General features: G+C 42.9%; 1 protein-coding gene across 3 annotated transcripts; it reads left to right on the plus strand.

Moving 5' to 3' along the window:
- The first annotated feature begins 242 nt into the window (after window positions 1–242).
- On the plus strand, window positions 243–23,980 carry LOC118357998 (E3 ubiquitin-protein ligase TRIM36-like). Of its 3 annotated transcripts, none has more exons than XM_052478483.1 (11): window positions 243–538; window positions 7,818–8,058; window positions 12,159–12,191; window positions 14,408–14,751; window positions 14,932–15,078; window positions 15,657–15,752; window positions 16,131–16,384; window positions 17,059–17,180; window positions 18,859–19,170; window positions 20,813–21,110; window positions 21,384–23,980. In XM_052478483.1, exons 1-11 carry the CDS (start codon window positions 452–454, stop codon window positions 21,739–21,741), a joined length of 2,292 nt encoding a protein of 763 aa, XP_052334443.1. In that variant the 5' UTR covers window positions 243–451; the 3' UTR covers window positions 21,742–23,980. The 3 variants fall into 3 exon arrangements, with proteins under 3 accessions (XP_052334443.1, XP_052334444.1, XP_035591229.1); XM_035735336.2 differs by lacking the exon at window positions 243–538 and adding an exon at window positions 2,222–2,488; XM_052478484.1 differs by lacking the exon at window positions 12,159–12,191.
- The last annotated feature ends 1,692 nt before the right edge of the window (window positions 23,981–25,672 follow it).

Below are 25,672 nucleotides of genomic sequence, written 5' to 3' on the forward strand. Positions count from 1 at the left end.
AAATCCATTATATCCCCAAACATCATGATATTAGTATCTGTAGTTTCAAAATAGCCATAGTCTTCATTTGTTGGGTGAAATACAAAGGGCTCAGTTGAAGACATCGCCGATGATGCTGCTGATGTCTTACTGTGCGGGTAAACGCACGCCTGAGACTGTGCGGGTAAACGCACGCCTGAGATGTACAGTGAGGGCGGGGTTACGCGTCAAAGATTATTTATCTTGATAAATCTTGCAAAATGTTCTCCTCAAGCAGCTGGGGAATGAATTGAATGCTACTTAGGCTGCTCGATGTACTGAGGATGAAGATGCAACCATATTTCTCCGAATGTTACATTCTCTCTTTGGGAAGCCAATCGATTTTTACAGTATTTGTTAGGCTATTTATTTGTTATTGACTGACCCATTTTGTTTATTATAATCCCTGCATTTTTCGACATTATACATCATTATGTCGGATACTGCGGATACCGAAGAAAATCAGGATATGTTACCGAGTTTGGTCGAGCAGATAGTCCAGCGAATAACAGCCGGAGAGGTAAGTGAACGTCAGATGTGATTTATGGAAATGAAACATCTGTAGCCTATTGAAGCCACGCTGACATTTTCAGTATGGTGTCAACTAGATCAAGGTGTGTAATCTAGGTGGAGAGGAAGGATGCTCAGGGTTTTGTGTCGTCCTTGGAACGGGATCAGGGACATAAAGATGTAAAATAAATGTTTTATCTATGCTATCTAAAAGTGTGACTTGAGCAGTTCGTGTGGGGTGCAAGATTCACAAATGTGTTTTTTTCTCTCTCCATGAAGTCCTATATTTTAGTGTATCCCCTTTATAGGCTGCAAACAAATGCCCTGATCTCTTATAGTAAGATTATGTAACTCATAAATCAAGATATTGAATTTAAATATATTAATTAGGCTTTGCAGGATACCAAGGGGTTGCATAAAGAATAGAATGCAAAAGCATGCAACATTGCAGTCATTACAAATATTGTAGCCTTTTGAACAAGATGAGTAGGGGAATAGACCAGGCCTATGAACATACATTATTAATGACTATAATTTATGTAAACAGCCTACTCCTACCCATGTAATATTTGCATTTGGGGAGAACTTTATTTGGATGCACCATCCATGTGAAAACATCTTGTGCAAACATGTTTCACTGCTAAACTGGTAGGGTAAGCTTTAGGCTATTTACACAAATTCGCTTAGGCCTACTGTTCAAGCCACTCATAGTCCATGAAGTGCCATATTAATTATCTAAAAATAATAGTGCTATGACTGAATGCACAATCTACACAGATGTCTCAATGTCCACCAGAGCTGTTGCCAAATAACTGAATGTTTATTTCTCTACCATAAGCCGTCTCCAATGTCGTTTTAGAGAATTTGGCAGTATGTCCAACTGGCCTCACGACCACAGACCACGTGTATGGTGTCGTGTGGACAAGCTGTTTGCTGTTTTGAACAGAGGGGGCAGGAATAAGCTACTGACAATGAACACAATTGCGTTTTTATCAATGTTAAATTTGAACGCACGGAGATACCTTAATGAGATCTTGATGCCCATTGTCGTGCCATTCATCCTCCACCATCACCTCCTGTTTCAACATGATCATGCATGTCGCAAGGATCTCTACACAATTCGTGGAAACTGAAAATGTCCCTACATACTCACCAGACATGTCACCCATTGAGCATGTTTAGAATGCTCTGGATTTGTGTATGACAGCGTATTACAGTTCCAGCCAATATCCAGCAACTTTGCATAGTCATTGAAGAGGAGTAGGACAACATCCCACAGGCCACAACCAACAGCCTGATCAACTCTATGCAAAGTTGGCAAATAGTGGTCAATCCAGATACGGACGGGTTTTCTGATCCACGCCCCTACCTTTTTTTTAAGGTATCTGTGACCAACAGATGCTTATCTGTATTCCCAGTCATGTGAAATCCAATAGATTAGGGCTGATGAAATTATTTAAAATTGACCGATTTTATTTTATATGAACTATAAACTCAGAAAAATATTTGATAATGTTGCATGTATAATTTTGTTCAGTATACAAATAGTAGGCCTAACAGTAACAATTGTGGGAGTGCAACAATATAATGTCTCTCACTGCAAGCCTCTAGTTTTGGTCCAGTGAAACCTGATCCTACTGCCCTCCCAGTCTTTTGAATACTCTGGGCTGCCGCATTGTTACTATGGTGATTTCAGTGTCTCCACCCCGCCCCCCACAGTTTTGCTGTCGGTCAGTACTTGAAATGCAGCAGCCTTTAGACTGTTGCTGATTCACGACACTCGGTCCCATCCATAGCGTCTTTTCACGGTGTTAGAATTCATTGTCGACTCGACAACGTGATTGCAGGATTCGGCAACTTCAACAAACGTTGGATAAGTTCTAACAAGCTAAACGACGCTAAAAAATAAATAAATAAATTCATCATGTCTGCAGTCTCGCGACGTAACTCAATTTTGCCGGTAAGTGACAAGTCTGTGTACTAGTTTTAATGATACAAAATTATATGAAATGTCCTCGTGGAACATTAATGATTCATCATTGCCTTTCCCATTTCAAATGGCGTTGTCGAAATTATATAGGCTAATTCTACAGTAATAATGAACTATAAAACAAGGCATTTGAAGTTTCTGTGCTGCCTATTTTTGAGGGAGAGGCTATACCGACTGGTGCACACATTGATGAAGTATGTCGCGCCTAAGAGTTGAGTGGAGACGAATGGATTCGTTTCAGTCAGTCATCCTGATGAGCCCTTCCCAGCAATCGAGTTTGGCCATGAGGCTGAGAATGTTTTTGTTTTAAGCTAAAATATAGGTGTTGACTGATAAGGGCACTGGATTATGAGCTGTCTTGTTAAATCAAATCAATTTATATAGCCCTTCGTACATCAGCTGATATCTCAAAGTGCTGTACAGAAACCCAGCCTAAAACCCCAAACAGCAAGCAATGCAGGTGTAGAAGCACGGTGACTAGGAAAAACTCCCTTTCTAGGGAGTTTTTCCTAGTCACCGTGCTTCTACACCTGCATTGCTTGCTGTTTGGGGTTTTAGGCTGGGTTTCTGTACAGCACTTTGAGATATCAGCTGATGTACGAAGGGCTATATAAATTGAAACCTAAATGAACAAATGAAGTAGGCAGTGGCATTGTACACAGCCATAGAAGCACAGTGACATACAGTGCACTCGGAAAGTTTATGACCCCCTTTTCCACATTTTGTTAAGTTACAGCCTTATTCTAAAATAGCTTAACTATTTGTTTTTATCAATCTACACACAATACCCCATAATGACAATGCGAAAATAGGTTTTTAGAAATATATTTGCAAAAAAAAAAATTTTTTTTTTTACATAAGTATTCAGACACTTTGCTGTGATACTTGAAGTTGAGCTCAAGTGCATCCTGTTTCTATTGATCATCCTTGAGATGTTTCTACAACTTGATTGGAGTTCACCTGTGGTAAATTTCATTAATTGGACATGATTTGGAAAGGCACTCACCTGTGCCTAAGGTCCCACAGTTGACAGTGCATGTCAGAGCAAAAACCAAGCCATGAGGTCGAAGGAATTGTCCAAAGAGCTCCAAGACAGGATTGTTTGGAATCACCAAGACTCTTCCTAGAGCTGGCTATCTGGCCAAACTGAGCAAAATGGGGGAGAAGGGCCAGGTTCAGGGAGGTGACCAAGAACCCAATGGTCACTCTGAAAGAGTTCCTCTGTGGAGATGGAAGAACCTTCCAGAAGGATCACTCCACCAATCAAGCCTTTCTGGTAGAGTGGCCAGACGAAGCATGGTGGTGGCAGCATCTTACTGTAGGGATGTTTTTCAGCGGCAGAGACTGTGAGACTAGTCCAGATCGAGGGAAAGATGAACGAAGCAAAGTACAGAGAGATCCTTGATGAAAACCTGCTCCAGAGTGCCCGGGACCTTAGACTGGGGTGACGGTTCACCTTCCAAAAGGAAAACGACCTTAAACACACAGCCAAGACAATGCAGGAGTGGTTTCGGGACAAGTCTTCGAATGTCCTTGAGTTGCCCAGCCAGAGCGCGGACATGACTCCGATCAAACATCTCTGGAGAGACCTGAAAATAGCTGTGCAGCGACGCTCCCCATCCAACCTGACAAACTCCCCAAATACAGGTGTGCCAAGCTTGTCATACATAAAATGGCTTGAGGATGTAAATGCTTCTTGAAGGTTCTTCAAGAAATTACTGAGTAAAGGGTCTGAATACTTATATAAATTATATTTAAGTTTGTATTTTGAATAGATTTGCAAAAAATTCAAAAAACCTGCTTTTGCTTTGTTATTATTTTGCCATATTATTATGGGGTATTGTGTGTAGATTGGGGGGGGGCAATTTAATCAATTTTAGGAAAAGGCTGTTAACGAAATGTGGAAAAAGTCAGTCTGAATACTTTCCAAAGGCACCATATGCCTCTGTGGTCATACTTGTGGCTCTTTGGGGGTGTGGCTTACAGGTTGTTATTTTTGGCCATCCCATGAGTGAATGTCATTCCACTTCAACTGAATGTCATACCAGTGCACTGCTCGCTATGAATTGTATCTGGTGTTTGAGTGTTTAGGTATAAAAAACAAAACATTTATTAGGTAAATAATGTCCCATTTGGAACACTGACAAGTAGAGCATTACAATAGATAGATAGATATATCTATCTCAGCTAAAAAAGAAACTTATACCCTTTTCAGGACCTTGTCTTTCAAAGATAATTAATAAAAATCCAAATAACTAAACACATCTTCATTGTAAAGGGTTTAAACACTGTTTCCCATGCTTATTCAATGAACCATAAACAATTAATGAACATGCACCTGTGGAACGGTCGTTAAGACACTAACAGCTTACAGACAGTAAGCAATGAAAGTCACAGTTACGAAAACTTAGGACACGAAAGAGGACGTTCTACTGAATGAAAAACACCAAAAGATAGATGCCCAGGGTCCCTGCTCATCTGTGTGAATGTGCCTTAGGCATGATGCTAGGAGGCATGAGGACTGCAGATGTGGCCAGGGCAATAAATTGCAATGTCCGTACTGTGAGATGCATAAGACAGTGCTACAAGTAGACAGGACGGACAGCTGATCGTCCTCGCAGTGGCAGACCACGTGTAACAACACCTGTACAGTGTCGGTACATCTGAACATCACACCTGCGGGACAGGTACAGGATGGCAACAACTGCCTGAGTTACACCAGGAATGCACATTCCCTCCATCAGTGCTCAGACTGTCCGCAATAGGCTGAGAGAGGCTGGACTGAGGGCTTGTAGGCCTGTTGTAAGGCAGGTCCTCACCAGACATCACCGGCAACAATGTTGCCTATGGGCACCAACCCACTGTCGCTGGACCAGACAGGACTGGCAAAAAGTGCTCTTCACTGACGAGTCACGGTTTTGTCTCTCCAGGGGTGATTGTCGGATTCGTGTTTATCGTTGAAGGAATGAGCGTTACACCGAGGCCTGTACTCTGGAGCGGGACGGATTTTTTTTTTTTTTTTTTTTTATTTTTTTTTTATTTTATTTTATTTTTTTTGGAGGTGGAGGGTCCATCATGGTCTGGGGCGGTGTGTCACAGCATCATTAGGACTGAGGCTTGTTGTCATTGCAGGCAATCTCAATGCTGTGCATTACAGGGAAGACATCCTCCTCCCTCATGTGGTACCCTTCCTGCAGGCTCATCCTGACATGACCCTCCAGCATGACAATGCCACCAGCTATACTGCTCGTTCTGTGTGTGATTTCCTGCAAGACAGGAATGCCAATGTTATGCCATGGCCAGCGAGGAGCCCGGATCTCAATCCCATTCCCCCCAGAAATGTCTGGGAACTTGCAGGTGCCTTGGTGGAAGAGTGAGGTAACCTCTCACAGCAAGAACTGGCAAATCTGGTGCAGTCCATGAGGAGGAGATGCACTGCAGTACTTAATGCAGCAGGTGACCAGATACTTACTGACTTTTGATTTGGACCCCCTTTGTTCGGGGACAAATTATTCCATTTGTTAGTCACATGTCTGTGGAACTTGTTCATTTTGTGTCTCAGTTGTTGAATCTTATGTTCATACAAATAGTGACGCATTTTTAAGTTTTCTGAAAACAAACGCTGTTGATAGTGAGAGGATGTTTTTCTTTTTTTGAAAAGGTTATATATATCTATATTAAAATGTTTTGCTCATCCCACTTGATTTTTATTTAGAGAGGGATAAGTCTACACAATAAATAACTTTTAATATTGGTATTTGGTACCAGTAACCATCTCGGTTCTCTACTAGTCTGTGCTAGGTAAAGCTCCGCCTTATCTCAGCTCACTGGTCACGATAACAACACGCGCTCCAGCAGGTATATCTCACTGGTCATCCCCAAAGCCAACACCTTTGGCTGCCTTACCTTCCAGTTCTCTGCTGCCAGTGACTGGAATGAATTGCAAAAATGGCTGGATAATTACATTTCCCTCATTAACTTTAAACATCAGTTATCTGAGCAGCTAACCGATCGCTGCAGCTGTACATAGTCCATCTGTAAATAGCCCACCCAATCTACCTACCTCATCCCCATATTGTTTTTATTTACCTTGCTGCTCTTTTGCACTACTTATACACCATCATCTGCTCATCATCATCTGCTCATCTGTCACTCCAGTGTTAACCTGCTAAATTGCAATTACTTTGCTACTATGGCCTATTTATTGCCATACCACCTCATGCCATTTGCACACACTGTATATAGACTTTTTTTCCCCTTCTATTGTGTTATTGACTGTACGCTTGTTTATTCCATGTGTAACTCTATTGTTTGTGTCACACTGCTTTGCTTTATCTTGGCCAGGTCGCAGTTGTAAATGAGAACTTGTTCTCAACTAGCCTACCTGGTTAAATAAAGGTGAAATACATTTTTTAAAATAATTGTCACCGTGATAGTCTACTGCTCAATGGAGGAGAGTTTGCGCTGCAAGCCGGCTTGCCACAGTAAAGTGAGGGAAGTAGCTTGATAGTGTAGCCAATATCAGGCCAGGGTAAGACAGCACATTTATTATAGTGATTTCCACCAAAAATAAACAACTAACGTCCACATTTTTATTTAAAAAAAACAACTCCAATTTAAAATTTCTGAACATGCTCCCAAGGCCGAACTTAGGCAGACAAGTTCCTAATTTTCTCGAAGTTTCTAGCCACATCTATAAACTAGATAGCTGGGAAGGGCTCATCAGGATGACCGAACCGAAACCGTTCTTCTCCACTCAACTCTCGCTGCGCAACATACGTCATCATTTTGGGCACCAGGTGTGTCCATATAGCTTTCCCCTTTGAGGAATTGCTTGCTCTAACCATTTTGCCTCAGCTAACCAACAAGCTGATGCATGAACTTCTTTAACTATGTAAGCTCTACCCTGGTAGGCCAGGCACATTTACAAATGTTACGTGTATGCCCAGTCTCGGTATCAAAACTGGCCTCTTTCAAATGAAATGTTTAAAAAGCGTTTACGTAAGCCTAAGTATGTTACTGTTGACCAGCGTTTTCCAAACTCTGTCCCGGGGACACAAAGGGGTGCATATTTTGAATTTTTCCTTTAGCAATACACAGCTGACTCAAAAAAAATTAACTCCTCATCAAACCAAACTGTGCACCCCTTGGAGTCCCCAGGACCGAGTTTGGAAAACGCTGTTGTTGCTCGTCTCGTCCACCAGCTGGATCTATCTCTGTTGAACTGGTATGTGGAAGCAATTAGCCTGGGGATAAATTTACTGTTGACCTAATATATTAATGTTTGTGTCCACACCAGGTCCCTATCAAGAATATTGAGCGCGAACTAATTTGTCCGATCTGCAAGGAGCTGTTTACACACCCCCTCATCTTGCCCTGTCAGCACAGCGTTTGTCACAAGTGTGTCCGAGAGCTGCTGCTATTGAACCATGAGGATTCTTTCGATGCAGGCTCGGAGTGTTCCCTCCCTGGGAGCCCAGGGCCCCGATCCAGAGTGCCCTCGCCAAGCATGGAGAGGCTGGATAGGCTTGCAAGATCAGGTGCGTTTGGGTTTGGCCATTCTTCATCAAGCCTAAATTGTGACAAGTGATGCAAATCTGGCAACATTACATGCAATTTGCAGTAAAATCTTATGGACATGCCATACCCAGTTTAATCTGTATTTTCCTAGTTATTCTCTGGGTTGTAGAATGAAAGACGACACCACTGACCCCACCCTGTTTAAAATCATAATGTTGGCTGTTCATACTATTTCCTTTAATCTCATTAAGTTTTGAGATGGGTCTTATGTTTCTTGAACAGAGAATAGAGACTCGACAAGCTTATTCAATTCATCACTTTTGTTCTGTCAAGTTCCATGCCCTTAAAGCATGCACTTCGCAAAAATGTTAAATGATAGGTGTATTGTGGCTATTTTGATTTTGTAATGCCAAGCAATTTCTTAACACGGAATGCCTATCATTTACACTACCTTGATAGGATGACAGGCTTGATTTATGTACACGTGTCGGAACAAAGCACGACTGTCCCACTAAAGCATTTAAAACGCTTATGAAATAACTTGTTGGTGGGAGGGGGAGGTTGTCACATTCTTTATTTTGGGGGAAGCTAAGGGAAGCTGAGAGGTCAATGTCTAAATCCAAGGCGCAAACAGCATAGAGTGAGACAAGGCAGTCTTTTACTTAATCATGAACTAGTCCCTGGACACTCCAAAAACACAGCTGCGGAACCTACAGCCCAACCAATTCACATTTGCCCGAACCTGAATGTGACCATTCTTCATGTCCAGGTCCGCATCTATTAACACAGTGGAAACATTCAATGCTGTTTAGAAAAAGAGTTAGAACTGGTAATAAAATAATATATCCTTAGTCATCTTAAGAATCATGTACTTAATTTAAATCCCCTTGGCATTAGTAACCATGGTACTTTTGCAGCTGATTTAGTAAACAGTTTTTTTTACTTAAAGTACATTGAAGAAATCTTAAAGGACATTATTAACATACTTTTCGGTAAGTCTTAAATCTCTGACAGCATTTCACTAAAGGTTTCACCTCTGCTGAATGGATGTCAGACCAGTGGTGATCATGGTGACAACCTGCCTGCGGGGAATGAATGAGGGATTAAATGAACTGAGCCCAGGGCTATATTTATCTGTCAAGTGCTGTAAAAGCTAACAGGTTTTGTGGAAACTCCTCAATGTTTTATTAGGATTTGGACTAGACACATTTTTGTTGTTTTAGAATGTTAAACTCTGTACAGTACCAGTCAAGTTTGGACACACCTACTAATTCAAGTGTTTTTTTCTTTATTTTTACTATTTTCTACATTGTAGAATAATAGTGAAGACATCAAAACTATGAAATAACACTTATGGAATCATGTAGTAAGCAAAAAAGTGTTAAACAAATCAAAATATAATTTATATTTGTGATTCTTCAAAGTAGCCACCCTTTGCCTTGACAGCTTTGCTCACTCTTGGCATTCTCTCAACCAGCTTCATGAGGAAATCCACTGGAAAGCATTTCACCTTTGAACAGGTGTGCCTTGGAAAGAAATTCCACAAATTTACTTTGAACATCTTAATGCGTTTCAACCAATCAGTTGTGTTGTGACAAGGTAGGGCCATCTTCTGTATACCACCCCTATCTGGTAAAAGACCCAAGTCCATATGATGGCAAGAACAGCTCAAATAAGCAAAGAGAAACAACAGTCCATCATTCCTTTAAGACATGAAGGTCAGTCAATCTGGAAAATTTCAAGCACTTTGAAAGTTTCTTCAAGTGCAGTTGCAAAAACTAGGAATGCACGATATATCGGTGAGCATATCGGAATCGGCCAACATTAGCTACAAATGCCAGCATCAGCCCGATGTCTAGTTTAATGCTGATGTGTAAAACCGATGTCAAAGCTGACGTGCATACCTATATAACGTAAATAGATGACATGATGCCACGAAAAATACAGCGCTACACAGAACAAAAGCAGAAAAATACTAAACATGTAAAAGTCGAGCAGTCATTTTGAAAGAGTAAGAATTTCAGCGAGACAACTTTAAGGCAATCTCTTAACGCCAAGATAATGGAATTCATTGCCCTTGACAATCAACTGTGCCCTGTCGTGGATGATGTTGGTTTTTACCGACTGATCGAGCCCCGGTACACACAATTTTTCAGATGTTGCCCTACCGGAGTTACACAGTGTTGTTGAAACTCACATCCATGAGCTTCACAACTGACATTTGGACCTGCAATGTCAGCCCCATAACCATTATGAGTCTGACAGCACAGTGGGTCGACAAGGAATTCGTACTAAGGAAAGCCGTATTGCATGCTCAAAAATGTCCTGGCACAGTAAATGTCCTGTAATGTCCTGACACATACCGCTGCTGCCATTTCAATGGCATTGGCATATGAAACAGGAACACTCCTCGCTCCATTCGAACAACTGACTCGGACAAATAAGCTCAACTGCGTCTGCAGCAGACAATGCACTCTGTCATGGCATTGAAACGGCGAACAAAACAAAATGGCAAACAAAACAAAACTGCCGACAGATCGTGGGGTTAACTTACAAAGGTACTCGAGACTTTGAACAAGCACTACGGTGGCTTTCTCTCTGAGCCTCTTTACTGTGTCGCCACCATGCTTGATGCTAAGGTACAAGGACCGCTACTTCGGCGCAGACAAACAGGGTTTACGTGGAATGTTACATGCATAGCTGGAAAAGATGTAAACGGACACAGTGACCGTGCACACCGAGGAAGAGGGGCCACGGATAGACAGAGCTGAAACTTCACTGCTTGACATGCATGATGAAATCCTGGTTGAGAATGAAACGACTGAACAAATGAACAATGAAACAGCACAGGAAGTAAGTGTAAGAAATTAGGTTTTGATTATGTTTTACTGGTAATGGGGTCATGCGTAAATGCCAACAAAATAGCTTTTTGGTCAGGTGTGTGTGTGTGTGTGTGTGTGTGAGAGACCTTTTTATTTAACTAGGCAAGCCAGTTAAGAACAAATTCTTATTTACAATGACGGCCTACCCCGGCCAATCTCTGATGACACTGGGCCAATTGTGCGCTGCCCTATGGGACTCTCAGTCACGGCCTGATGTGATTACAGCCTGGATTCGAACCAGGGACTGTAGTGATGCCTCTTGCACTGAGATGCAGTGCCTTGGACCACTGTGTCCGTGTGTGTGTGAACTATTTAACTGTACTAGAATGCTTAAAATGCTGCTAAAATTTGAAATATTGTTATCAGGTTTTTTTTGGGCAAGGAAAATATTGGTATCGGACAAAGATGGTAGAAACCATCAAGCACTATGATGAAACTGGCTCTCATGAGGACCGCCACAAGTTCATCAGCCTCAGAAATTGCAGCCCAAATAAATGCTTCAGAGTTCAAGTAACAGACACCTCTCAACATCAACTGTTCAAAGGAGACTGCATGAATCAGGCCTTCATTGTCGAATTACTGCAACAACAAAAAAACACGACTGAAGGACACCAATAAGAGACTTGCTTGGGCCAAGAAACATGAGCAATGGACATTAGACCGGTGGAAATTTGTCCTTTGATTTGATGAGTCCAAATTTGAGGTCTTTGGCTCCAACTGCCATGTCTTTGTGAGACGCGGAGTTGGTGAACGGATGATCTCCGCGTGTTTGGTTCCCACCTTGAAGCATGGAGGTGTGGGGCTGCTTTGCTTGTGACACTGTCTGTGATTTATTTTGAATTCAAGGCACACTTAGCCATGCTGGTTATCACAGTATTCTGCAGCATTTGTTTACCACTTTTTGATTACTACATTATTCCATATGTGTTATTTCATAGTTGTGATGTCTTCACTATTATACTACAATATAGAAAATAGTAATAAAAAATACTCTTGAATGAGTAGGTGTGTCCAAACTTGACTGGTGCTGGAGATATATACGGTTTGAAATCTGTGAATTCACATATGTTTCCACCAAAACCTTTTTTAAGAAGGCCATTTCTTTTAAGCGCCATGTTATTGTGTGTTAGCACTTGTCCACTGTAATTGGTTGTGCATCAGGTTTAACTCCACTTCTGTTAACATACTGTACATGTTAATTGTTGGTCTCACTTCACTTCTTTGTCCATTGCTTGCAGCCACACTGCAGAGAAGGTCGTTTGGGAGGAGAGGTAGACACGCGTTCCATTTTTTTGAATAGCTGTAGTAGAGTACAGTGTTACTAGATCCCCTGTGAACCCCAACTTAACTGTTACTCTACTGTATGTAACCACACAACTGACAATAGGCCCCTGTTGCCTTTATGTAGCCGATTTGGTAGACGTGGAATTCTAGCTTTTAAAAAAGTCTACTGAGCAAAGTCGCAAATGTATAATATGTCCCACCAATTTGTCTGCATTTGGTGTTTTGTTCCATTTTTCAAGACTGGTGCTTTCAGGCTTTTGTGCTCTGCTTTCAACACGTGCATGTCTTACAAAGTAGGTTGGAGAATGAGTGTGTGAGCTACAGCTCTGGGCGGGATGTGAGTCAGAGAGTGGAGAGGAGAGAAGTGAAATGGCTCAGGAAGTTACCTAGGAGTTGGGTTTAAAGTGGAATTTCTTAATGCCTGGACAAATGAATAGCGGTTCTCCCCTACCTGTAGCCTCGGAAATATCCAGTACCTTGTGGAGAAGTACCTTGTCGGGGCGGCAGGTAGCCTAGTTGGGCCAGTAAAAATCTGTCATTCTGCCCCTGAACAAGGTAGTTAACCACTGTTCCAAGGCCATCATTGTAAATAAGAATTAGTTCTTTACTGACTTGCCTAGTTAAATAATAATAAAGAAATAAAAAATGTACTTTTAGAAGAGGCAGGGAACCTATTTCTATGTTACAAAACAAAATATGATATTTTGTTGAGACATTCCAAGATTGTCTAGACTATACTGCCTCAAACTTCAGTCTCACTCCTACTGACAGGCTTGCTCCAGAAACATTTTTTGCACCACATTTCAGTTATAGAAAATGCTTTAGACGCGCATGTGTTTGTAGAGATTGGCATGTGCGCCATGAGCAATGTTCTTATCATTTGATGGGAGAAGACCCTAGAGCACAATGCTTTAGCAGACATTTATTTATTTTACATTGAAGTGCTCAGTAGATGTTTAAAAAAATGGTATGCCATGATAATTATGCATCTGAAAAACTCCTTAAAATGGCACCAGAATTATTTAAGTCTGGATACAAAACAGTTGTGTCCCTTTTTCGTAGAGGTTAATTCTTGCACCCTAAGGCTTTCAGTCTAAAAGCCATTCATCTTGACAGTATATTTTTCAAGTAAAAAGATAAAGGAGTTAAAAACGTGTTGGGAAGATTTAACTCCACTCTTTAAATGTATATTCTTACCTTGTACAGCATTTGGTTTATTCACATACTCCTGGCAAGATAGCCTGCACCCATTTTGTAATGCAGTCCTGGTTATGGCGATTGGGCTGTGTCGCATTGTGATGACTCAAACCATGTTGTTAATGATGTGGTTCTGTAGGAAGCGTACCCCCTGCCAGAATGGCCTTGCGATGACTTGTCAGTTTCTGCCCTGAGCTCTTTCCACTGCAGCAGCAGGCAACGTGCCTCAGCCTGCTACCGTACACCTTGCTGCAGACACGCTGCAACACCCACCCTCCCCGACCAGCACACCCACCTAGCCTAAGTACACTGTCCTTTTAATCCCTGACCTCTCCCATCCGCTTCAGGCCAGGACACTTGGCCCCCACCTCATCAACTTCCATCCCAAGACCGTCCAAAACGCCAAGCCTGCTCACTCACTACTCCATCAGCACCCTCAGTCTCCCATCGCTATATACCGTCACACACATTGACAGACATGTTTGTCACACACGCTTGCTTTGTGTCCACCGCATGTCTGTGTGCTTGCCATTTTCCTACATTCAGTGCATAATGTTCTGCTGCCTGCCTCCATCGTGTGTGTTTGTGAGAGAGTGTTAGGATATATTGAACTGGACAAATCATTTTAAAGAAATGAATTTCCTCTGCAGGTAGCCATTTTGCTGGAAATCGATATTACTCTCTCTTACTCTTAAATTGATTTGAGTTGATATTTTGGTTCTATTAGTGGGTTTCCCACCTTTTTTACTTTGCACCTGATTTGAAATTAATTTAACGTGAATCTGTTATGTGTCCAGGTCACTGCAAACACTCTCTTCCTATCTCTTGTGTTATCCATCTATGTTGTGTGAGAGACCAAGTAGTATGAGCTTTCCGAGATGGATCTGTGATTGTTTCTGTAGGACACGTGTGTGTGTGTGTGTGTGTGTGTGTGTGCTTGTCTGTGCAGGCCCACCCTGAGTTTGTGTGATTAGCACTCTAATGGCCGTTCTGTCTGTTGTATCAGGCTCTATGTCCTCACCAGGATGGAGGCGTGGCTCCGTGACCCCCCGCATCACCACTTTCCCATGCCCGGGTTGCCAACATGACGTGGACCTGGGCGAGCGGGGCATGAGCATGCTCTTCCGGAACTTCACCCTGGAGAGCATCGTGGAGCGCTACCGGCAGGCGGCCCGTGCTGCTGTTGCGATCATGTGCAACATGTGCAAGCCGCCCCAGCAGGAGGCTACCAAGAGCTGCATGGATTGCAAGGCCAGCTACTGCAATGAGTGCTTCAAGTTCCACCACCCCTGGGGCACCCCCAAAGCCCAGCACGAATACGTGGGTCCCACCATGAACTTTAGGCCCAAGGTAGACACAATTTACCACCTCGGGGGGTTTGGGGCTACCCCTTTGTGACATTTTGCACATGTGGTGTGACGAGTTTGCGATTTTTTTTTTTATTTTTAATTTTTTTAAATTTTTTTATTTTTAATTTTTTAAATTTTTTTAAAATGACCACTAATCCAATGTGTGCTCATGGCCATCCAGGTGCTGATGTGTCCGGAGCATGAGATGGAGAAGGTCAACATGTACTGTGAGGTGTGCCGGCGTCCAGTCTGTCACCTGTGCAAGCTGGGAGGCTCCCACGCCAACCACAAGGTCACAACCATGAGCAGCGCCTACAAGATTCTCAAGGTACTTTATGACAATAACGAGGTCTCCAACCATTCACTTGACCTGAGCAGAACAATCTGATTTATTTACCAGGAAGCAAACGGGGAGTGAACTACCTGAATTTGTCCCCAAAAAATAAATCTGTTTTTCACTGCTAAATGTTTTCTGTTGCAAAATGTTTTACTACGGTGTGTACTAATGAATACAACGCATGACAAAAAGAGTGTTATAGTTTGGAAGTTGTTTACCCAACTGGCCAGTGACGCCATTGTTTCTCAGCCCCCTAATGAAATATAGATCAGTTACCTGTACTAAGTGGCACGTGTCCACATGATCAGTTTTCCTTTGTGAGCAGTGTAATCGACACGTGTGGTCATCCACAACAAGCGAACCATGTCTACCCCGCTGAGACAGAGGTCAATCAGCCACTGAAAGCATAGGGACAGAGGACTCCGTGTCGTCTGGCTGTAATCTAAAAGGCCTGTCTGTGGACACGGGCAGCGGGCCGGACTCATCCATATTTAATGCAATCATTTGTATCTTATGTTCTATCTATTGAGCATTTCTGCTAATCTTCTTTGTTGTTATTATACCAACAGGAGAAGCTATCAAAGGCTATCCATTACTTAATCAGCAAAGAGGACCAAGTGAAGACTCAGATTTCCCACCTGGAGGTGTTGATCAATGAAACCGAGGCAAGTAGCTGTGTTGACAGAGTTAAACTAGTCCTGTGTTGTCTGTTATGTCCAATAACAAAGGGACATTCTGTCTGCCCTGAGAAGGAAGGTCACTTATTCAAATGCATATAAAGACATAAACAAAGGAACGTATACTAATTCGCATGAATTCCACTGCAGAAGCGTTTGCTCATCTGTACTGTGTTATGTCTTTTGTCCCTGTCTTGTCTTCATTTAATTTGTCCCAGATCCGTTTGTGCGATCATTCCAACTCATTGTCATGTCAAACTCTTCGGCATGATGTGCCATGATTGCACACACTGGTCCATAGGCTACTTCTATGCAGTTGTAAGTTTCAATGAATTGTCGTGCAACATTTTTCTCTTACTACTACAGGAGAAAGGCCAGTTGGTGGAGCGTCGGACCGACGAGAAGTTTGAGCGACTGTTCGAGACCCTCCAGGAGAGGAAGTTTGAGATGCTGCGGTCCATCGAGCAGTCGAGGACGCGGCGTCTGGACCAGCTTCGGGGCCAGGTGGACGAGTACCAGGGCATGTTGGAGAACAGCGGCCTGGTGGGTTATGCCCAGGAGGTTCTCAAGGAGACGGACCAGTCCTGCTTTGTTCAGACTGCCAAGCAGCTGCACACCAGGTCAGCCTCTCTCCAGCCGTGTCTGCCACTCCCAGTCCCAGCACATTTCCCTCTGTTCTAAATAGTATACAGTAGACACTGTCACCCAAAGGTTCCCGTCATCAGTTGTGGGTAAAGGCTATTGTCTAATGGTGATATAATACCATTGTTTATAAAAGGGCAGTAATTCGATTGGCCTCCATTCGTAATAAACAAAGGTCCCATTTTCAACCTTTTTATTACAGGCCATAATGGCTATTTGATCATGGTGACTATTGCCATGGTCATTTCCCTGTGGCAACTCTGGACCTCTAGGTTTGTGATGGGGATTTGGCCCCTGTTATTTTAGTGCTGGAGAATTCAATCAGCTTATGTGGTGAGTGTGCCAGAGATCCGGTCAGCCATTGGTGTGGCTGACCAGGTACCTTTTCCAAGTGAGAGATTGGAACGACAAAGCCTTGTTTCCTTTCCCCATGTCTCGCTCTAGCTCTATAATCCTTCTTATTGATTTCCATTAGTCAAAAAGCGGCTTGAGGACTTTATTCACGCTTTTACTTTTAGGAACGCTGTTGCATCAATACACACACGTTTCCCACACTCTATTATCTTGCCCAGGAGATGATTTCCATTCTGCTCTGATGGAATGGCTTCTTGGTAGTGTTCACCATTTTGTGTCCTGTCTGTTTCACTCCCAGGATCGCGAAATCCACCGAGTCTCTGAGGACATTCCACCCTGTGGCCGACCCCTCCTTTGATGAGTTTGTGCTGGACACTTCCAGAGAGGAGACCCTGCTGAAGGAGCTTTGTTTTGGTGGAGGTAAGACTTCCCCCCCCTTAACAATGTAATGAAATCCTAAACCTCAATTTGTTGACACAATCCTCATCTGTCCCACACTTAGTCACCTCAACCTGTTGGTCACTTACACCTCCTTCTGAGCTCTGCTCTCTGTTTAAGATGCCGGCCACCAGAAGCCCTTTAATTGAATAAGCCGGTTACACTCCTGATATACACGCAGGGATTTTGGCACTGAGAGCAGTTCAGGGCCTTTTCTGGTCCACTGCTTTGCATGCTCTCACGTCCCTTTGCCCCGATTTAAAGAAAATCGTGTGAGACGGGCTGGATATAATTGTCTGCTATGAAATGGAACTGATTTTGATTTTCTGCATATTAAGTAGGAGTGTAACCCAGGAAGTAAGCAGAAGGGTATTCATAGACTGTCATCTACCTGTGGCTGTGTCCTTAGAATGAGCTCCAGCCATTCTCCCTCCTGCTAGAAGTATTACTGACCATAAAGGGCTCTGCTCTGTCAAGCCATAGTGGGTCATGAAAGGGTCATATGAAACAACTGTATGTTGCTTACATATTAGAAATGTGTCCAAGTAATCAATTTTCCCTCTCTTGTGGGGAAAGCTGCTTGAAAGCCCTTGAAAGGAAGGCCATTGATTGATGTGGTTAATCTAAATGGCAGGGGAGAGACAGGAGGGTAATGATGCACTCTGTCTGAGAGGAGGAAGCTCTAAGAATTGATGCCTAGCAGTAATTGAGTTGACGGTAGACATGAAAAGAGCAGAGGATGCAAAACTGTCTCCCATTTAACAAATGTCTGGCAGTCCTCATCAACAAGGTTCACAGTGCCTGTAGGGTGGGGATCTGAGGATGGGACAGTGACAACCACGGACACCTCCCACAAATATCCCCCCAAGAGTCGATGTGTAACTTCAACCCTGCTCATCAAGTTGTCATTATAATGCCATTCTGGAGTCTTCTACGCTCACAATGGCTCCATATTTGTGTCCCACTAGTTGAACCATTAAGACATTGTGTTGTGTGCGTTCTCCCTTACTAAACCAGCCCCTCCAGAGACTGCAGTATGGTCTGAACTCACAGCCAGTAAGAAGGAAGTTGACGTCTCTGTTTAGTCTGTCTCTCCCTCCCGTCCCGGCTGTAGCCTGAAAAATAGGTTGTTTCTCTGAGAATAGCTGTGCTCTCGGGCCGGGTGCCGGCTGGGTTTGCAGGCTGCCCAGTTCCATCTGCGGCACCCTCCTCAGCCCTGATCCGATTCTATGGGACCCTAGCTGGATCCGGCTGCTACTGTTTGTGACGGGAAGCTATCTGCAGTGAGTGGGGGGGAGAGGGAGCGAGAGAGGGTTTTGCAAAGTGCTTTTCCTGGCAATGTCGGTGCATTAATGAAACCTTTTAAAGAGCTTCTCTTATTCTTCCTATCCATTGTCTGTCTATATTCTGTACTGTCTATGAGTTCAGTCTCATCTTTGGTCGACTCCATGCCCTTAAATAAACTTATGCTATTACATAAACCAGTGTGTTGAATCAAGTTTAGGGTTCTTATCATTTTATTTTTCTATATTTCCTGAATAACCAATACATAGTAGTTTGTCAATTAGAGAAAAACGTATGAATTGGCTGCAGACAAATGACACTTTAAACTGACCCCTCTCTCTGCCATTTACATTGTTCTCCTCCCCTCCCTCTCCAGTCCCTGACCCTCCCATCATCGATCTGTCCCGCAGTCGCGTCTACAACGAAGGCCTGGTGTGCTGGCAGTTGGCTGAGGATACCCTGGCCACAGACCACCAGGTGCTTGAGTACAGGAAGCTGGGTGTTGAGCAGGACGAGGAGGAGGGCGGCAGCCGCTGGCGCCCCACAGTCCCGGTGTACGGCCCCAGCACAGTGGTGTGCGACCTGGAGGCCAACAGCCTCTACTCGTTCAGAGTACGCAGCTGCCGCAACTCCTTCTTCTACAGCCCCTACAGCCCAGAAGTCACCTTCCACACACCACCTGCTCCAGGTAGGCACCAGGCACTGATGTCACACACACACACACACACACACACACACACACACACACACACACACACACACCAAACACTGATTATGATGATTTCATATGTGTATGGTTGGCACTGATGAAGAGAGAGGTGACCCTGGGCCCTTAACCAAAACAGTGACAGACTAATCATTTCAAGCTCTACTGGAGTAAATTCTCTGCAATAATTTAACAATGATTCAATTCCATTTTTCAAATGTAGGAACTGGGAAAAACTAGTATACTGTACTGGGCTCTATAGCAATAATCTCTACTAGGCAGCCCTGAAAGTTGCATGCTAATTATCCTAATTACAAAGAAATACGTCTTATTTTCAGTCTTACGTTGGCATCCCGTCTTGTGTTGGGCTTCGGGGCTGAAGTTAAGCTTTTTTTTTTTTTCTTCGGTATTTAGCAATCGGATCCACGGAAGATTACAAATTGACCGACGCTCGACTGTTTCAAAGTGAACTGTGTGGATAAAATACAGTTGACTCTTAGAAAGCGACGGTGGGTCGGTCAGTCATTTATAATTTCTGCGACCCATCTCCTTTTGTTGAATCGCAGAAACACTTGCCTTTTTGAAATCTTTTTTTAAATTTTCTTCAGACCGACTGGGCAGAGTTGAGATGCAGCTGAGGTCCAGAGTTACAGTTCATCTGTTTACAATATTCAAAGCCTCTGTTTCTGACTCCGATGGTTCTAAGCACTCTGAATAGCAATCACATGCCATCTGTAGAGCACTCTAGGGGTCAATATCACTTTAATTCCTCAACAGTCTACTGAATTGGAGCCCCCATGCATATAGACAATGGCTGATCCATTAGGATTTCATTGAGTGTTTATCCTCCCCTGGCTCATTTAGTTTGCCGTAAACTGAGGCTGGGCCCACTGTAGATGGGAGCCCACATTCCTTTGCCCGGACTGTGGGCACATGTAGCAGTGGGATGCACAGTGCGTTAGTAATGAGATGGAATTCTGGGTCAACGCTGGCCTCAGACAGACATTACAGTAGCTTCAACACGCCTCCTATCACAACAACAGTCAGTGTAGGCGTAGACTTGAATCATTGCTGTATGACCATGCATTTATCATTTTTCTTATCCTTTTTAATTAAGTTTATCTTAAGGATGACTCCATTCAATTAAGTTTGCCGTTCACACAACAAAGGCTAAAGGGGTAAACGGCTAGTATTTTTGCCCTTGTTTTTAAGGGATCGTCATGAATTAATGCGAATAAAGTCATCTCATACCATGGAGACAAAATGCAATGGTTCAATGCACAGGCATCATTATTTTAAGTTCATAGTAATTATTGCCTTTGGCGCTGTAACTATTTTTGGAATATTTTTGTTCAGCAGCAGATGTGGCCTAGAAAATAATTTATATAGACCTTATTTGAGAAATAAGAAACCAAGCATTGTTGTGTATATCTTCACATCTGAAAATGTATTGTTTTGGAAATTTGTTAAATTCTTTAGGTTTGTTTCATTACTTGAACATCTTTATAATGGCGCCCCCATGTGACACTTTATGAAAGTCCACCTCTTCCCTGTCATCCAAAGATGATGTGAAATCTGCGGCTGAAGCTGTTCCTTTTGTATCATTGCTCTCTCTCGCCTCTAGTGTTTGGCTTCCTGTTCAATGACAAGTGTGGCTTCAGCTCGGAGCGGCTGACGTTGAGTAAGCTGCGTGACTCGGTGGAGAGTGCGGCCGGCATGGCCTTCCTGCTGGCTGCTGAGCGCGTGCAGACAGGCAGCTACATGGGCCTGGACTACATCATCGGTGACACCGGCATCTCTCAGGGCAGACACTACTGGGCTTTCCGCGTGGAGCCCCATTCCTACTTAGTCAAGGTGGGCGTGGCCTCTGATTCCAAGCTGCTGGAGTGGATCCACAACCCCCGGGACACTAGTAGCCCCAGGTAAACCCCACTTCCTCAGTCTTACTCTATTACTCACTAAGGATCAGGCCTGAGTCACAAAGAAGCCTGTGCTGTAAAAAGCATTAACCTGTTAAGGGCTAACTCACGGACCAGGCCTTAGTTTCTCAACAATTCATACAAATATTTATTACCTACTTTGTTGGTTTACTATTATGTATATTTTAACAGGCTTCCAGATAATTATGGTGCGTCAGAGTATAGTTGAATGTGTTGCAATTGTAGGCTGATTTCTCTTATCTCTTCCAACTCCAGGTACGACCACGACAGTGGGCACGACAGTGGCAGCGAGGACACGTGCTACGACCTGTCCCAGCCCTTCACCCTGCTCACCGTGGGCATGGGCAAAGTGTTCATCCCCAAAGCATCTATCTCCTCCGCCACCGCCGGCAATGACCACGGCAACCGGGTGCTGCCCATGCCCCAGCGCATTGGCGTGTACCTGGACTATGAGGCGGGCCGTGTCTACTTCTACGATGCAAACACCATGAGATGCCTTTACGAGCGGCAGGTGGACTGCACCGGTACCATGTATCCCGCGTTTGGCCTCATGGGTAGTGGCAAGGTCCATCTAGAGGAGTTCATCGCAGCAAAGCGACTGTCGTATATGTGAGATGTTGGGCCTTCCACACACAAGTCTCTCTCGCACTCTCAACACTTGCCTTTGAGCTCATGTTTCTCTCTCTCCTTTCAGTCAGGTATATTTTTTTGGGTGACTTTCAACTGAAAGTACACACTTTCAGTTGATTATCATCATGCCATTTCTTTGTTTTAATGAACAGCTATTTATATTGTACTACTAAGTCCAGTAAAATGTAGCCAAGTGAGACCCGAAGAGACTTGCAGTTAGTCCCACTCCTGTGCCTTTCATGATAAATAGGTAATCTAGCGAATGCTGTAATTTGTCTAATAATAACTGTGCAAAACAGGCTAGGTTAGTCATCGGTTACAAAGGTGAGAGAGTGTATCTAAGTTGCAAGGACCCCTCGGTTGAGAAACATCCCTACCAAAAACTGAGACAACGTATACCTAATCAATGTCCTTTGACAAGACTCACGGTCAACACCAGTTGGGTAGACCGCATTTTTGAATTTGGACACATTCTCACAGGTGTTTATTTAAAAGACTACCACACCTTTCACATATTCGCTCACAACCTACTGACTACTACAAAGCAGAGCACATTTATCTGAAATGTAAACACTAGGCATTCACATGCAGGGTTGAATTCAAACTTGAGTTCTGCGTGTGCAACTCAGACTTCCCATGTAAATCATGGTGTCAACTTTTGGAATTGTGAGTTGACACAGGCCGATCTCAAGTTAAAATTACAGCCAGTTGTTGTTACACAAGTTGTTGATTTGGTTCTTGAGAATCAAGAGGGTGCAGCGTTTCAGAACATTTTAGATAGAAAATATATTATGCAAATCGACCAAATTCTCTGTCCTCTAGAAAAGGGTGTCATTTTGACTCTACATTACTTTTATCTCGTTTCACCGTACTGAATACTCTGCTCTGGCTTTCCTACATGGGTTTCTGGACAGGACGATCTGTAGATCCAGTCATGTTTGTGTTTTGTTGAGGATAAGGGTAATCGGTTTGTGTTTACTCAGGTTTGTGGCCTGTGGGCCTTATGCTACCTACCTCCTATCGGCCCTGAAAATCCCTTTAAAGCTATACCTTCCTACTGGGAACAGGACTAAACTTTCCTTTGCAGCATCCATAAATACATTACAATTTTATTTTACCGTAATATATCAGCCTTTAAGATTGTTCATATCCAATAATAAACTGGAATTAATATTTTTTTCTTAATTTCAACATCCATGTACATATCTAGTGTGACATTTTCTGTCAAATAAAACCTAGATCTGCAATCTGTATCTGCTGTGACGTTGCTCAAGGCTTAATAGAAACTTGAGACATTTGGGCAGTTGGTGGAAAATTGTAATTGGACCGAGATGTAATCACGCCTGACTGAATTTGTGAAGTGAGCAATTTCAAACTGAACATACACATCCCCCTTTCTGTGTTTTGATGTGTTTAGGTCCATTGAGTGTAGCGTTTCCTAGAATATGTGGTGTTATTTTGTTGCTTATCTGAATCCTATAAGGTCATGTTGCGTAACAACATAATCTGTAGTTTTAAACTGAATTCCTATTTACTTTAGAATTGGTGTGCATCATTTAGAGTAATTCTCTACCATTCCTTTTAGGGCACAACACCTCTACCTGTTCCTTTTAGGGCACAACACCTCTACCTGTTCCTTTTGGAATGACTGACACCTTTAAAAAGTCTATGCACTTAATTAACAGGTTCAGGGTTGTTTATTCATCACAGAATGCATTATTATATACAGAACAAACTGAATGTCTCTTAGATTAGGTGTTTGTTAATTTGCTTATCTTGAGTCAAGTCACTGGTGGCCACAGCAGCTGTGTCTTTCAGGGTCGATGTATGGTAGAGGTTTACTATATAGTGTGTATATTTTAGCGACATATCACGGCTAATTTTAGAAAAGGGAATCGTATGGCTTTCAGTAGTACGTTAGACCAAATATTCTGCAGACTCTCAATCATGGTTCAAGCTAGCACTTTAAACTGTCGCATGTATGCCTCTCGGCTGTGCGGGTCTGTATGAATTGGTGTGCAATATTACGTAGAATGCAGGAAATAGGCCTATTGTTTTCTCCTGTAAGTAATGGGATGTGATGTTTGCTTTCTGTGAGTATAATGCTTTAATGAACATGAAGCTTTGTTGGTCATCAAATTCTTGAAATACTATGCTTTTTTTTATTTTTAAATTTGCTGTTTGTGTATTTGTATGAAATAAACTAGTGTGTTTTAAAACAATTGTTTTCTATTTGTAGGTGTGTGTATTTATACCTAATTGTTTTCACTTTGAATATGGTTTTGCAAACAGAAAATGCCAAATGCTGATAATCCATGTCCCCATATCACTACAGGGAATTGGGATAGCAGGGCATGGAAAATTTTAAGAAATGCATACACACACTCTTCCCAAAGCCATGTACCTTTTCTTCTCCCCTCAGACCACGATCCACCCATCATCATTAGACAGCAAGTGACGCTACTGCCTCTACAGATAAGGTAAGATTATCTACCCTTGCAAAAAAGTCCTAAAGACCTACACAGTTACCAAACAAAGGCAACAATTCCTGCAGGAATCCTGTATAATTGAATAAATTATTTGATAGGACACCTGCTTAATTGGCCTTATGCTGCAGGAATTTAAAAGATCCTGCACATCCTGGCCCAAAAAATTACATGATATTCCTACAGAATCAGCTTAATTCTTTCAGGAGAATTGTGCAAATTGACATGTCTAACAGTGTTTTGAATAATGTTGTCGTTGAAAACAGTAGTTGGTACCAGAAGACGACTGCAGCAGAGGACCCATTTCCCCAGACTGCAACAGAGAGGACTGAGAAGGCGTCAACCCTTCATCTCTGACAAGGGGAGATTCTCAATTGGGTAAAGTCAGTCCTCAACTCCTCCGTCTTCTCATCCATGACCCGGAAACGAGAAGTGGTCGAGTGCTTCAGCTGAGTATCAATTCGTTAGTAGATGAACAGAGGAGCCTGTTCACCACCTCCATTTCCTGATGATCAAGAGTATCCTTATGACATCTAGCACGGAAGTTTAAAAAAAATCCGCCACAGCTTTTTCTCAAAGGAAAAAAGCATGCACATATTTCAAAACAACATTACTTTGGCGTTTTAGCTACTTATTATTTTATCTATAAAATGTATTGCACAACTAGCTAAATTTAGTTTTTTTATCGCTTTGCAAATTTTATTTTGGGATTCCACTGCTGTAAAAGTAATTTGCCTGGTGAGTGGGAGTCTCATTTCATTCAAGCACGTTTCCTCGCCTCAGCTCCTCTATTACCCTTTTCAAAGCAGGAGAGAGGCGATACGAGTCGAGCAAAACCAATTGAGCTTCTCCCTAGGTCGCCTTGGTGATGGGGCCTGATGTTGAAAGACCCGAAACACAGAATGACCCCAAGTTACATCACTGTGTCCAAGAGCATTGTCATATGTATCCAATCAATAGTACAGATAATAGTAATGGTAGCAAACTAAACGTAATACAGCACGGGGAAAATGCAACACAGCAAAAAAAGCCTATGCAATTATACACAATGCGCACAGTAGGCTAATCATATTCTATGAATAGGCTCTTTCATGAGAGCCTATGTTTGGTTTCCTGACAGGGCAACGGGGTGATTGAATGGCGGCACACCTGCAATTATGGTAAGCTACAGAACAGATGGCATTAAACAGCCTGTTCAACTGTTGTAGCTATGTTATTGCATTTTGATCAATACACAAGGTCAAATTCCATTTGACAAAGAAGTTGAATTTTGGTAAGTGGCCATACTGTTACTTGCCAGCATCACCAGGCCAGCAATTGGTCCAGCGCATCACCTGCTTCATGAGGATGCTGCTCAGTCGTCAGGGGAGAAGGGGTGCACGCCACGCATGCTCGTGGGCTGTGTAATGCGGAAGGGGGAAGCAAAGA

This window comes from Oncorhynchus keta, chromosome 25 (genome assembly GCF_023373465.1).
Source record: "Oncorhynchus keta strain PuntledgeMale-10-30-2019 chromosome 25, Oket_V2, whole genome shotgun sequence".
In the NCBI taxonomy this organism is placed as follows: domain Eukaryota; kingdom Metazoa; phylum Chordata; class Actinopteri; order Salmoniformes; family Salmonidae; genus Oncorhynchus; species Oncorhynchus keta.